The sequence below is a fragment of the Carcharodon carcharias genome, chromosome 14 (assembly GCF_017639515.1).
Source record: "Carcharodon carcharias isolate sCarCar2 chromosome 14, sCarCar2.pri, whole genome shotgun sequence".
NCBI lineage: Eukaryota > Metazoa > Chordata > Chondrichthyes > Lamniformes > Lamnidae > Carcharodon > Carcharodon carcharias.
The window spans coordinates 145,137,695-145,153,182 of NC_054480.1; the positions used below are offsets into that span (position 1 = coordinate 145,137,695).

General features: G+C 48.4%; 1 protein-coding gene across 3 annotated transcripts in view; it reads left to right on the plus strand.

Moving 5' to 3' along the window:
* Window positions 1–15,488, plus strand: part of LOC121287241 (phospholipid-transporting ATPase IC-like) — a 126,645-nt gene that overhangs the window by 65,072 nt on the left and 46,085 nt on the right. For all 3 annotated transcript variants that reach the window (XM_041204939.1, XM_041204940.1, XM_041204941.1), the window contains exons 14-17: window positions 278–309; window positions 1,655–1,811; window positions 8,601–8,789; window positions 11,723–11,835. In XM_041204939.1, coding sequence (XP_041060873.1) covers window positions 278–309; window positions 1,655–1,811; window positions 8,601–8,789; window positions 11,723–11,835 — 491 coding nt within the window. The remainder of the gene's footprint in view (window positions 1–277; window positions 310–1,654; window positions 1,812–8,600; window positions 8,790–11,722; window positions 11,836–15,488) is intronic.

Genomic DNA, 15,488 nt, shown 5'->3' on the forward strand with positions numbered 1-15,488 from the left:
TTGGTGGGGGGGGGCGGGGGTTTAGTTGGCTGGATGGCTGGTGTGAACCACATTGGTACCAGCAAGCAGGGGGTTCAATCCCCATTCTAGTGGGGTTGAATTCACGCCCTGCCTCCTCGCCCTACCCGGTGCTGGAGATCATAGCTCCGTAGGACAAACCTGCCTTCTGGCAGAGAGCTGAAGAAGAAGATTGTGTCATTGTGGATTGTAGAAGAAATCTTTGATCAAAAATATTCTGTATTTTATAGCTAAAAGTTGAATTCTTTGTGACTTTCAGGCAATCAATTTGATGATGTCAATAAAGCAAAGGTAAGTGCTTTTTAATCAGCATTATTTGGCAGGAATCAATTGTTGATTCTGAGGTTTATTTAAAACCTTGAGCTTATTAAGTACTGCTTACTGATCTACAAATTATTGCTGGAAGGTAGAGAGGGCCCTTCTCCATGTTTGCTTTTTGTCACAGAACTTTAACTGGTCTGCCCAAAAATTAGCATCATCGCCTCAAGAACCACTCGTAGCACAAATTATAACTGGCAATGTATATTTCATGTGTTTTATCACCCGTAGTTTGATCTGTAACCTGGAGGGTTATGAATGTTTAGCCATGTTGGCTACAAGGTGAGATGTTTTGTGGTGCAGTGCAAGCTTCCCTACCTCTGAGCCTAGAAGCTCCAGGTTCAAGTCCCACTCCAGGGACTTGATGGTCAAGGAAGGTATATTCATAATGTGGCCAAACAGGTTGACTGTCAAACTGCAAGTCCTGCCAATATGTCTAAGGCAGGCCATAAGTGTTTCCTGGTCAGCCAGATCCCTCAGAAGGCAATGGTAAACCACTGCAGTACATTGCCAAAACTAATCATAGAGAAGTCCATGGTCGCCAATGCTCTCCTTTGTCACGGGACCTGAAGAGAGAGAGATACAGGTAATCAAATAAGAATGAAATGGCTTAAACATACTGAACTAACAATAGTCATTTTCTGGAATATACACCTTTGCTAAAAAGTATAGGAAATGGCTTGTTTTCATTTTACTTTATGCTAATTTTAAATCTGAGATTGATGGTTATTTGTTAACCAATGGTATTAAGAGATATAAGGTGAAAGTGGGTATATCAAGTTAGGCTGCAGGTCAACCACAATCTCATTGAATGGCAGAGCAGGTTCGAGGGGCTAAATAGCCTCCTCCCATTCCTGTGTCTATAGGAAATTTAATTCACTCTCTCTCGTGTTTTGAATAGTTCAGAAATGATATTTCATCACGGTTGAAGGTGGAATCATCATTGTTGTGTCATGAGTGCTCTGCCCAAAGACAGGTCCTTAGCTATTGTCCACACTGATACTTTATCCTGAGCTGTTTTCTTGATAGTTTTTATCATTGGTGGTTTGCTATTGCCTTCCACCCTCAGGGACAGGGGAAGGAGGTAGGTTCCAGCTCCATCTCAGCCGGAACAGGAATCAAACCCATGCTCTTGGCATTATTCTGGACCACACGCTCGCCAACTGAACTAACTAGCCCCCCAATAACAACTGTCGTTTAACATATTTCAGTTTCTGTTCAAAAATTCTGTGCTTCAACCAATGTTAAATGCCATGTTCACTGATTATTGTGCAAACCGTCTTACCCCTCACTGAGAAGATCACTGGAATATTTTCAGGCAGTTGACTTTCGCTGGAACACATTCGCTGATGGAAAGCTGAAGTTTTACGACTGTTTGCTTTTGGAGCTCATTCGGTCAGGAGATGACCCTGAAGTCCATGAATTCTTTAAGTTACTGGCTGTTTGTCACACGGTAATGGTGGAGGAGAAAAATGGTGAGCCTGAATTGTCTTCAGTTAGAAAATGTTGACTTTTAATGATGTTTATGCAGAATACGACTTGAAACGCAGACAGAATATTTCTTCAATAACAAATAGGCTGTCTTAATTTTTGGATAAATTAGTTCTTTGTACTCCAGCAAGGACTGCGAGATTGCCTTGATTATAATCACATGTAAGTGGAAATGCTCTGAATGTAATAAAGTGAAGTGAATTTTGATAGCAATTTTACCATTGAGAAAAAGATATCCTTTGACACAAAGGTGCTTTAGTTTTATTATTTCATTTTTTATTCATTCATGAGATGGGGGCTTCGCTGGTTAGGCCAGCATTCATTTCCCATCCCTAGTTGCCCTTGAGAAGGTAGTGGTGAGCTGCCTTCTGTTCATGTGTTAATATGGCAATCATCTTGTTAAAACCAATTGCTAGTTAAACAGGCTGTGGGCATTAATTATCCCAAGTGAATAGAATCAAAGGGTTACAGCTGGAACACTTTGTGTGGAAGCTGCTGGCACTGAGGAGTTGTTTTGGAAATAAACCAGCTTTAAGCAAGAGACCGGCCTGGATTAATCCTTCCACCACAATCTCCTATTGTGAGTAGCACGTGTGATGTAGCATTTCCATCGCTTAATGTTTACAAGCTGATGGAAAGTTAAGATTTTAAAATTTATAGAATAGGGAAGATAAATTCAGATGCACACATCAGCACGGAGCCTCAGCTACTGGGATCGTGTAATCAGCAAATCCTGGTCCATTGCTATCATTTTCTGATAGGGTGATGCTGTTGGGTAAGGCTCCACATCAGGAAAGTGCGTTTGTACGACCAGCCCTCACAGATTCGCTTTCAAATCCTCGTCACTGTGATCCCAGGTGGCCACAGTTTCAGAAAGGGAGCTTGGTTAGAAACTATAGACAAACTGGGAGTTCAAATGTGGACACCACTTTAAGCAGGGGATAACTGGGCCATGGTGCAGGCATTACAAATACATTGGTTGAAATTTTCCCAGGCAAGGGGAAGTGGGTTTGTATGCATGCGGGAGTTAAATCCCCTGAAATCGACATCAGTTTGGGATTCCTACATCACCCTGCCCTTGCTTCTGTGGGACACAATTAAGGGCAAGCTGGGAACCTCCTTGAGTCTGTTGGGTAAGTTATTAAGGGAATTATAAAACCAGTTAAGGAATTTTTTTAAGGCTCATTTCTCAATTTCCCAGTCAGGGGCCCTGTCTCCCCACCTGTCAGCAATGGCCCAGGGTTCACCGGGGTGAGTGCACAGTGGGAGGAGCTTCCTCAGTGAAACTGACAAGCTGTTATAATGGGGGACATGAGAATTCATCGTGGAAAAAGTTGACGTAAAAGTGTCACAAAAAATGACAGCCAGAGGTCGGTCTTGTAGATTTTGTAGACAGGAAGTGTGAGTGGAAATGTTAGATGAATTCTTTCCTTCCTGGCCCCACAGGCTAATTGAGGCCCTTAAGTGCGTAATTAATCCCGCTGTCGTTGGTGTTCAACAAGCAGCGGGTGGGGAAGTCACCAGGCAGGGTGCCCGAAATGCAAACCTTGTTATATTAGCTTGCAGACTTCCAGGTGAAGTCCCTCATTGAAGGGGACTCAGTGTGTGATTCAGGGAGCTGGCATTTGGAAGGGGCCAGCCAGCTGAAAGCCTAACCCCCTACCTATCCTCCAACCACCCCCCCCCACCCCCCCACTGCTGCTGACAGCCCATTCCTGGAGAACCCCTTGCTGCCCTCACTCACCCGTGGCTTAAGTCCCTTGTCGATCCTGGCCGTCTTTCTGGGCATTTTATCACCAGCTGCCACTCCCACCCCAGTGACACTGACGACAATGGAGAGCATTTGTTTGTTGATTGGCTGGTGGCTCTTAGTGGGGGTGGATGAGTCTTCCACCCTCAGTGTCCTAAACACTGGAGAACCTTGCCTGACACTGTTGGGCCTTCCCCAATGGAGGGGATGCGGGACTCTCACCGGCCCTACAGTTTGTGGATGAGACCCCTGTTGCCAACATAAAATCCTGCCCGGAGACACTATACTGATGAAGTGCTCAAATAAAGACAGCAAATATTTGAAATGCATTTTTTTTAAAAAAAAGCAACACTCAAACAAAGCCAAAACATAGGAAAACTGAAATAAAAATATGTGGGCAAAAATTGATTAGAGAAACAAAGATAAAGCCACACACAAACTTTTAAAGTTAGAGAAAGAACATCTCTTTAAAACATTTAGATAGTTTTGAAAGCCTTTCAGAGGAAGTGAAGCAAACATTGCCATTGGGGTGAGGAATGAAGACAAGGACCCAACTGAAAATGATAACTAACCTTGGAGAGAAATTTCACCTCCAGCAACACAGCCTCATCAATAGGAATACGTATTGGGAATTCAGGTCACTTCACAAGTTCCTGCTCATTAAATTTAGCTTTGGGGGGTGCAAATTTATTCCCACAAAGAATTCAAGTGTGAAGGATACTCCTCAAATAGTTTCAATACCAGTAAAAACCACAACACAGTGACCTGATCTCACACATTCCCAATTTCCTTTACTCCACCACTGATTTTTGTTTTGAAAAATATACTTTATTCATAAAATATCTGGAAGAACATTCCAAAACATTTCAAAATCACCATCACAAAAGTACAATCAGATTCAACTTTTACAAATGGATCACAAGGTGCACCAAAACAATCAATGAATATTACAATCATTTCAATATGATCATTACAGACAATCAGACTCCACCACTGATAGCCCTACCTTCAGCTGACTAGGGCTTAAGCTCTGGAATTCCTGCCCTAAACCCTTACCTCTCTTTCCTCCTTTAAGTCAATTCTTAAAACCTAACTCTTTGATCAAGCTTTTGCTCGTCTGCCTCAATTACTTTATGTGGCTGAGTGTCAGTTGTGTGATAATTCCCCTGTGAAATGCCTTAGGACTTTTTACTATGTTAAATGTGCAAGACAAATGCAATTTTTTTCCTTTAATTCTTTCAGGGGATGTGGGCATCACTGGCAAAGCCAGCATTTGTTGCCCATACCTAATTGCCCTTGAACTGAGTAACTTGTTAGGCCATTTCAGACTCAACCATGTTGCTGTGTGTCTGGAGTCTCTTGTAGGCAAGACCAGCAGATTTCCTTCCCTGAAGTGAGCGAGATGGGTTTTTAACAACAGTCAATGATAGTCATCATTGCTGAGCCTAGCTTTGTAATTCCAGGTTATCTTAACTCATTTCAAATTTCACCAGTTGCCATGGTGAGATTCAAACCCTTGTCCCCAGAGGATTAGCCTGGGCCTTTGGTTTACTAGTCTAATGACATTACCACTGTGCTACCATCTCCCCAATTGCTGTCCACTTGGGAAAGTTAAACCAACTTATCCCTTTACAAACGAGCTGACTAACAGGCACAGCTTAAACAGTGTGAGAATTGAAGTACACAGGGTTGGTGAGTTTATCACTGCGCATGTTAGCTTGATTCCTAGCTACCATTGACAAACTGTCTGCTCTGAAACTCCTCCCAGCTGCTCTCCCCAGTGATATCATGAGCAGGTATGTATTTCGTTTCAGTTGCTGAAGGAACAGATTGTGATGGAGCAAACCTTTCACTGACCTGAATTGGGGTTTGGGAGGTGGGGGTCTACCCTGGTGGAGCTTGCACACGTTGTGCCTTATTTAATCTGCAAGGTTAGATGGGCCCCTGCAAGCAAGGGCAGGCTGGAAATAGCACCTTTCATCAGTCCCTAAAGGACCGTGCACCAGGATTAAAAAGGTGCAGCTACTTAATGTATTAGTGGCCGCAAGTGAGGCAAAATCATTTATCCAAAACATACGAACTTACAAAATAGGAGCAGAAGTAGGCCATTCGGCCCCTCAAGCCTGCTCTGCTATTCAATAAGACCATGGCTGATTTGTTTGTGTTTCGAGTTCTACGTTCCCATTTACCCTGATAACCTTTGATTCCCTTGCCTAACAAGAATCTATCTATCTCCGCCTTAAAAATATTCAATGACCCCGCCTCCACCACCTTCTGAGGCAGAGAGTTCCAAAGTCATACAACCCTCTGAGAGAAAAAATTTCTCCTCATCTCTGTCCTAAAAGGGCGACCCCTAATTTTAAAACAGTGCCCCCTGGTTCTGGACTCAACCACAAGAGGAAACATCCTTTCCATGACTACCTTGTCAAGACCATTCAGGATCTTGTAAACTTCAATCAAGTCACCCCTCACTCTTCTAAACTCCAGTGGAAACAAGCCCAGTCTGTCCAACCTTTCCTCATAAGACAACCCACTCATTCCAGGTCTCAATCTAGTACACCTCCTTTGAACCATCTCCAATATATTTACATCCCTTCTTAAATAAGCAGACCAAAACTGTACACAGTATTTGAGATGCAGTCTCACCAATGCCCTGAATAAGTAAAGTATAACATCTTTACTTTTATGTTCAATTCTCTCATAATAAAGGATAACATTCCATTAGCCTTCTTGATTACATGCTGTACCTTTGTACTAACACTTTGTGATTCATGCGAGAGAACACCCAGATCCCTCTACACCTCGGAATTCTACAGTTGTTCTCAGTTTAAGTAATACTCTACTATTTTATTCTTCCTGCCAAAGTGAACAACTTCACATTTTACAACATTATACTACAGCTGAAGATTTTTACATATTCTGTCAACTTATCTATATCCGTCTGCAAACCCCTTATGTCTTCTTCACAACAAACTTTCCTACCTTTCCTTGTGTCATTTGCAAATTTAGTCTTCACCCCCCTCATCTGAATCAATTATGTAAATTATAAAAATTTGAGGCTCTGCAGGGCTCCATTAGTCACATCCTGCCAATCAGACAAAGATCCATTTATGCATACTCTCTGTTTTCTGCCAGCCAACCAATCCTCTATCCAGGCAAATATATTACCCACTATACCATGCACTTTTATTTTCTGCAATAACCTTTGGGGTGACACCTTATCCAATGCCTTCTGGAAACCCGAGTACAGTACATCTACAGGCTCCCCCTTTATCCACTGCACATGTTACTCCTTCAAAGAACTCTAATAAATTGTTTAAACATGATTTCCTTTTCATAAAACCATGCTGACTCTTCCCGATTACCTTGTATTTTTCTAGGTGCCCAGCTATAACCTCTTTAATGATCAATTCTAACACCTTCCCCACGGCAGACGTCAAGCTACCTGGCCTATAGTTTTCTGTTTTCTGCCTCCCTCCCTTCTTGAATAGAGGTGCTGTATTTGCTACTTTCCAGTCTGATAGAACCTTTCTAGAATCTAGGGAATTTGGAAAATTAACACCAATGCATCTACTACCTCATTAACCACCTCTTTTAAGACCCGAGGATGAAGTTCATCTGGACCTGGAGACTTGTTAGCCCGCTGCTCCATCAGTTTGCTCAGTACTGCTTCCCTTGTGATTGTAATTTCACCAAGTTCCTCTCTCCCCTCCACCTCTTGATTTATAGCTACTGCTGGAAGGTTTCTTATAGCCTCTGTATCAGGTTAACACAATGGCTGACAAAAAAAAAATCACCTTAATAAATAGTAAAGCAAATATTGGCATAGAAATGAATGTACATGGGAAAAACAACAACAAAGTGTTTGAAGGATGCTGATGTTCAGATGGGGTGCAATTGTTTCAACAAGCTTAATGGTTGCCTAGGTTCTCAGCCAAGCCTCATTTTGTATGCTTGACTGACAGCCCAGACATCCAATACAATACTAAAACACCTGTGCCCCAGACAAAACATTGTTCATTGATGGCTCAGGCTCTCTGTTCTCTGCTGTCAATTTCACAATGTTTGTTTACACAAGTTAAGTGGTTTCAAGTGTTTGTGATTTTTGATACTTAAAGGGCCTGGATGATTGACATTTCTATGAGCTTGTAGTGGAATGACTTTTTTCAGCATAGGATAAAGTTATGAATGAATTACTTTTTTAAAAGCTTTTTTACTTTGCATAACTATACACTATAGCTTCATAGATTCCAGACAGTGTATTGTGGGTTAATGGGCGTTAATGGCCATAGGCGGCAAAGGGGGCATGAGGAGACATATGGGATGGGTGAAAAGGCATATCTTGGAATAGGGGGCAGGGAGAGGACATTTTGAACTTACCCTTTAAAAGGTCACCTCATGAAGACTAGGGTTTATGACTCCTCTGAGGAGCGGTAAACCACAACTCTTTAAAAACTGGCCCGATCGCATGAGAATTGTGGAGGAGTGGGAGATGCCTATCTCCGCCATGGAGCTGACTAGGTTGGGAGTGCTGGATGAGGGCTTTTGACAGGAATCAGCCCGCACCCTTTAAAGGCATTCCTGAAAATTCAGGCAGCCCCGGAATGGGATCAGGAATCCCGGAATTGGGACCACCTGCAGGCTCTCGAGGCAATCCGACCTGGTGAAAATCCAGGCCCTAGTGTTTGTTAAAGTTAGTCATAGTTATTGCAGTTGCCTGACCTTATTTTGCATTTATTGAAGTTGCTCCTCCCTCAAGCAAATAGAACAGGGCAACCTATGACATGATTCAGAAAACAATGGCATGGATTCACCATCACAATTTTCCTGATTTTACTTTTTGTAAAGAAAAGGATGAGAATACGAGCAGAAATCAGTACTGGACATGGTTAGTCATATGGTTCAAGAACACTCTGTATCATCCTGTGTTCAGTGGAAACTCAAAAGTTCATTTGACAGAGTTTCCTACTCTATTCCAGGCCATATTTGGATGTTGAACTTGTCTTATTTTCCTTCCTTCAAGGTCAGCTTGCATACCAAGCCGCTTCCCCTGATGAAGAGGCTCTGGTTACTGCGGCAAGAAATTTTGGTTACGTGTTTTTGTCACGTACACAGAACACTATAACCGTTAGTGAGCTGGGAGTGCAGAGAACGTACACAGTGCTGGCGATACTGGACTTTAACAGCTGCCGAAAGAGGATGTCCGTTATCTGTAAGTAAGCTAACAAAAGACAATTAAACAAAATAAACACTCCCACTTTAAGAGCCATATGGCACAGAGGGAGGCCATTCAGCCCATGGAGTCCATGCCGTCTCTCTGTGGAGCTATCCAGTCAGTCCCATTCCACTATTCTATCCCCGTAACCCTGTCAGTTTATTTTCCTAAAGCTCCCATCCAGTTTCTTTATGAAATCATTGATCGTCTCTGCTTCTACCAGCCTCTTGTACGCAGCAAGTTCCAGGTCATTACAATTTGCTGCGTAATAGAAGGTCTTTATCTGTAAGGTGAAGTTATTTCTTGATTTTTTTTTTGATTTTGCATCCTGTCTTTTCTTCACTGTGCGGCCACGAAGATAGGCAGGAGACGTGCTCTCATTCCTCTGCCAATCCCGTCGCCCATCTCAGCACTGTGCTTCCTTTTCAGATCATACTGTCTGATTATTCTATGACATGAACCTAGTTCTTCCTGTTGGAGATATTGGCAGATAAATTTTGAACGTGTTTCTAAATTTGTTCTTGAGATGTGGGCAAGGGTGGCAAGGTTTACTATCCATCCCTAACTGCCCAGGCAACTCACATGTTATGGGATGTGACCACAATAGAAGGAGTACAGAGGGAATTCATGAGGTTGTTGCCAGAACTGGAAAATTTTGGTAATGAGAAAAGATTATCTATGCTGGGTTTGCTTTCTTTGAGGTGATATTTAATTCAAGTGTAGAAAATGGTGATAGAGTGGAAGGAACTATTTCTCTCAGAAGATGGGTCAATAACCAGGGAGTGTAGATTTCAAGCAATTGGTAGGAGGCATAGAGTGGAGTTCAAAAGAGGTTTTTCATCCAAAGGTTGTTTGGGGTCTGGAACTAACTGACTGAAAAGGTTGTAGAAGCAGAAACACTCACTGCATTTAAACAAGCACTTGGGTATGCAGTGAGCTACAGGACTACAGACCAAGAGCTGGAAAGTAGGATTCGGCTGGATAACTCTTTTATGGCTGGCAAAGACACAATGTAAATTTCAATGATTCCATGATTCTAACTAAGTGCTTGTTAGGCCACTTTAGAGAGCAGTGAGAGTTAACCATACAGTGTAGGTCTGTAGGACATACAGGCCAGACCAGATAAAGGTAACAGGTTGCCTTCCCTGAAGTGTTACTGAACCAGTAGGTTTTTCACAGCAGTCCAATGGCCTTCATTGACATTTTCTGTCCCATAAACTACCAGACTATTTGGCCTAAAAATTAATTGACACCATGTAAAACTGGCACCTAATGTCCAACGTGACAGGAGGCGCACATACCCCCAGCCAGAGGCACACTGTCTGCTACATTGGTCCAGGGACGGTGTCTGAATGCTTTGCATATGCACAGATGAGGTCTAGCATCTCTTTCAGGACCTCTTCCCAAACTTGGGCCACCCAAACGGAGCCATGACATTCTATAAGATTAAAGTTTTATATAAACATAAGAACAGGAAATATTACTTTAAAATGGAGCTGAACTGCATCTGTTGCTTTGTCCTATCAGCCTCTACACTCTAATTTAGTACATATTGGGCATTGAAGCTGGAAATTTCTTGGTTTACATGGAGTTTTTTTCTCTAAAAGCTGTATTGGATGAAGTAAAATGCTCTTCCTCGTGTGAGTATGAAGCCAGCATTTTAGTGTTATTCTGCCTATTCCCTGGAGTTCTCCTGGTCTCTGCTGGAACCAGGAAATCAGAAACCATTTAACTACAAAATCAAGCTCTGACTTTATTGTGCCGTTTTATTTTTAGTGAAAGCCTGTTTGGAAAGCACCCCCACACTTTGTGATATAATTCAAGATTTCCTCTGTTACCTGTCGCCCCTGGAGCCTGATCTCAGAAATCTGAAACAAAAACCAGAAAACGCTGGAAAACAAAACCCAGCCGGTCTAGCAGCATCCGCGGAGAGAGGAAGAAACAGAGGCCAGGAATGAACCCGTGTCGAGGGGGTTGTGTGGGGGCGGGCGCGAAACTAATTGGCGCCCCCGAAGGGGGCCACGCCGCCATTTTACTTGGGCGGGCCAATTAAGGCCCGCCCATCGTGTGGGCGGGGCGAGGGGGGGGTGGTGAGGGGGGTGGGGTGCGAGGGGTGTGATTCCCTGAGAGGTTCCCTGAGCTCTTCCGTGTGTGTGCGCGCTAAAGAGCGCAGAGATCTCCCTGAGGCATGGAGGTGCCTCGGGGAGAGTTGTTTCAGCCTTAAACTTTTAAACAAAGGATTTTTAACACTTTTAAAACAGGTCCCCTCGTGTGACACAATCGCATGAGCTGGGACATGTCAAAGAATAAATGTATAACTTTTCATTAGATTTTAAAACACTTCATGAAACCTCATCCCGCCCGTGGATGAGGTTCCATGAAAAATGCGAAAGCCGCCTGGGCTCTTCGCCTGCCCCCACACCCCCCACCCCCCCCCACCCCCCCGACAACCTTAAGGCTGGACGGGCAGCTCTTTAAATTGAGTTAATTTAGTTTTTAACAGGCCTTAATAGGCCTTTGCCAGTTTGGTGGGCGCGCAGCTGACTCGGCCGGGTGCCTGCCGCACTGACAATCCGAATGACGCGCGGTGATGTCCAGCCGCACCACCTGTCACTTTATGTATCGGCGAGTGGGCCCTGCCCCACCCCCACCCCGCTCGCCGACTGGAAAATGCAGCCCAGAGTTAACGTTTCGAGTCCCTATAACTCTCCTTCAGAGCCTTGAGGACTCGAACCGTTAACTCTCCTCTTTCTTTCCCTCCACAGATGCTGTCAGACCTGCTGAGTTTTTTTCCAGAATTTTCTGTCCCTGTTTCAGATTTCCAGCGTCCGCACTATTTTGCTTTTATCTGGGAAAACCGATGTCGTGAATTCTTTGACATTGTAAAAGTTCAAGTGCAAAAGTTCACCCTGAGCTCTTTATCTCTGCAGTGGAAGATTCAGAAGGGAAGATTAAGCTGTACTCCAAAGGAGCAGACGCAGTGATCTATGAAAGGCTTTGTCCCAACTGTCCTCACAAGGAGAGCACGCAGATGGCCCTCGATGTAAGGCTGCTAATGTTTTTCCCATATTCAGACTAGCTGAATCTTTAAGGACTGTGAGCGTACTCTAGCCTCATTCAAAAATGGAGCTGTCTTTCAAATTTGTTCATAGATCAGGAGAAGTGGAAATTAACTTTTTTTTAAGTTTCTCTTTTAATATTGTTCTGTTTCTCACATTATGGGCAGGATTTTTAGGTTGGAGTTCCGGCGCAATCGGCGGGAACAGCAGGGAAGCAGAACCCTGCCCGCGATCAGCCCCCCCACCACGATTTCACACTGACCGGCCAATTAACAGCCAGCCAGCATGAAGTGGCGCTGAAATAGGAGCGGTAGTGGGAGGAGGGTGGGCACTGATGCTGGGGTGGGAGTGGGAGGAGGGTGGGCACTGATGCTGGGGTGGGAGTGGGAGGAGGGTGGGCACTGATGCTGGGGTGGGAGTGGGAGGAGGGTGGGCACTGATGTCAGTGTGGGAGTGGGAGGAGGGTGGGCACTGATGCTGGGGTGGGAGTGGGAGGAGGGTGGGCACTGATGCTGGGGTGGGAGTGGGAGGAGGGTGGGCACTGATGCTGGGGTGGGAGTGGGAGGAGGGTGGGCACTGATGCTGGGGTGGGAGTGGGAGGAGGGTGGGCACTGATGCTGGGGTGGGAGTGGGAGGAGGGTGGGCACTGATGCTGGGGTGGGAGTGGGAGGAGGGTGGGCACTGATGTCAGGGTGGGAGTGGGAGGAGGGTGGGCACTGATGTCGGGGTGGGAGTGGGAGGAGGGTGGGCACTGATGTCAGGGTGGGAGTGGGAGGAGGGTGGGCACTGATGTCAGGGTGGGAGTGGGAGGAGGGTGGGCACTGATGTCAGTGTGGGAGTGGGAGGAGGGTGGGCACTGATGCTGGGGTGGGAGTGGGAGGAGGGTGGGCACTGATGTCAGTGTGGGAGTGAGAGGAGGGTGGGCACTGATGTCAGTGTGGGAGTGGGAGGAGGGTGGGCACTGATGCTGGGGTGGGAGTGGGAGGAGGGTGGGCACTGATGTCAGTGTGGGAGTGGGAGGAGGGTGGGCACTGATGCTGGGGTGGGAGTGGGAGGAGGGTGGGCACTGATGCTGGGGTGGGAGTGGGAGGAGGGTGGGCACTGATGCTGGGGTGGGAGTGGGAGGAGGGTGGGCACTGATGTCAGTGTGGGAGTGGGAGGAGGGTGGGCACTGATGCTGGGGTGTGAGTGGGAGGAGGGTGGGCACTGATGCTGGGGTGGGAGTGGGAGGAGGGTGGGCACTGATGCTGGGGTGGGAGTGGGAGGAGGGTGGGCACTGATGCTGGGGTGGGAGTGGGAGGAGGGTGGGCACTGATGCTGGGGTGGGAGTGGGAGGAGGGTGGGCACTGATGTCAGGGTGGGAGTGGGAGGAGGGTGGGCACTGATGTCAGGGTGGGAGTGGGAGGAGGGTGGGCACTGATGTCAGGGTGGGAGTGGGAGGAGGGTGGGCACTGATGTCAGTGTGGGAGTGGGAGGAGGGTGGGCACTGATGCTGGGGTGGGAGTGGGAGGAGGGTGGGCACTGATGTCAGTGTGGGAGTGGGAGGAGGGTGGGCACTGATGCTGGGGTGGGAGTGGGAGGAGGGTGGGCACTGATGTCAGTGTGGGAGTGGGAGGAGGGTGGGCACTGATGCTGGGGTGGGAGTGGGAGGAGGGTGGGCACTGATGCTGGGGTGGGAGTGGGAGGAGGGTGGGCACTGATGCTGGGGTGGGAGTGGGAGGAGGGTGGGCACTGATGCTGGGGTGGGAGTGGGAGGAGGGTGGGCACTGATGTCAGGGTGGGAGTGGGAGGAGGGTGGGCACTGATGTCAGTGTGGGAGTGGGAGGAGGGTGGGCACTGATGCTGGGGTGGGAGTGGGAGGAGGGTGGGCACTGATGTCAGTGTGGGAGTGGGAGGAGGGTGGGCACTGATGCTGGGGTGGGAGTGGGAGGAGGGTGGGCACTGATGTCAGTGTGGGAGTGGGAGGAGGGTGGGCACTGATGTCAGTGTGGGAGTGGGAGGAGGGTGGGCACTGATGCTGGGGTGGGAGTGGGAGGAGGGTGGGCACTGATGTCAGTGTGGGAGTGGGAGGAGGGTGGGCACTGATGCTGGGGTGGGAGTGGGAGGAGGGTGGGCACTGATGCTGGGGTGGGAGTGGGAGGAGGGTGGGCACTGATGCTGGGGTGGGAGTGGGAGGAGGGTGGGCACTGATGCTGGGGTGGGAGTGGGAGGAGGGTGGGCACTGATGCTGGGGTGGGAGTGGGAGGAGGGTGGGCACTGATGTCAGGGTGGGAGTGGGAGGAGGGTGGGCACTGATGCTGGGGTGGGAGTGGGAAGAGGGTGGGCACTGATGTCAGGGTGGGAGTGGGAGGAGGGTGGGCACTGATGTCAGGGTGGGAGTGGGAGGAGGGTGGGCACTGATGTCAGTGTGGGAGTGGGAGGAGGGTGGGCACTGATGTCAGGGTGGGAGTGGGAGGAGTGTGGGCACTGATGCTGGGGTGGGAGTGGGAGGAGGGTGGGCACTGATGCTGGGGTGGGAGTGGGAGGAGGGTGGGCACTGATGCTGGGGTGGGAGTGGGAGGAGGGTGGGCACTGATGCTGGGGTGGGAGTGGGAGGAGGGTGGGCACTGATGTCAGGGTGGGAGTGGGAGGAGGGTGGGCACTGATGTCAGTGTGGGAGTGGGAGGAGGGTGGGCACTGATGTCAGGGTGGGAGTGGGAGGAGGGTGGGCACTGATGTCAGGGTGGGAGTGGGAGGAGGGTGGGCACTGATGTCAGGGTGGGAGTGGGAGGAGGGTGGGCAGTGATGTCAGTGTGGGAGTGGGAGGAGGGTGGGCACTGATGTCAGTGTGGGAGTGGGAGGAGGGTGGGCACTGATGTCAGTGTGGGAGTGGGAGGAGGGTGGGCACTGATGTCTGGGTGGGAGTGGGAGGAGTGTGGGCACTGATGCTGGGGTGGGAGTGGGAGGAGGGTGGGCACTGATGCTGGGGTGGGAGTGGGAGGAGGGTGGGCACTGATGCTGGGGTGGGAGTGGGAGGAGGGTGGGCACTGATGCTGGGGTGGGAGTGGGAGGAGGGTGGGCACTGATGTCAGGGTGGGAGTGGGAGGAGGGTGGGCACTGATGTCAGTGTGGGAGTGGGAGGAGGGTGGGCACTGATGTCAGGGTGGGAGTGGGAGGAGGGTGGGCACTGATGCTGGGGTGGGAGTGGGAGGAGGGTGGGCACTGATGCTGGGGTGAGAGTGGGAGGAGGGTGGGCACTGATGCTGGGGTGGGAGTGGGAGGAGGGTGGGCACTGATGTCAGTGTGGGAGTGGGAGGAGGGTGGGCACTGATGTCAGTGTGGGAGTGGGAGGAGGGTGGGCACTGATGCTGGGGTGGGAGTGGGAGGAGGGTGGGCACATGCTGGGGTGGGAGTGGGAGGAGGGTTGGCACTGATGCTGGGGTGGGAGTGGGAGGAGGGTGGGCACTGATGCTGGGGTGGGAGTGGGAGGAGGGTGGGCACTGATGCTGGGGTGGGAGTGGGAGGAGGGTGGGCACTGATGTCAGTGTGGGAGTGGGAGGAGGGTGGGCACTGATGTCAGGGTGGGAGTGGGAGGAGGGTGGGCACTGATGTCAGTGTGGGAGTGGGAGGAGGGTTGGCACTGATGCTGGGGTGGGAG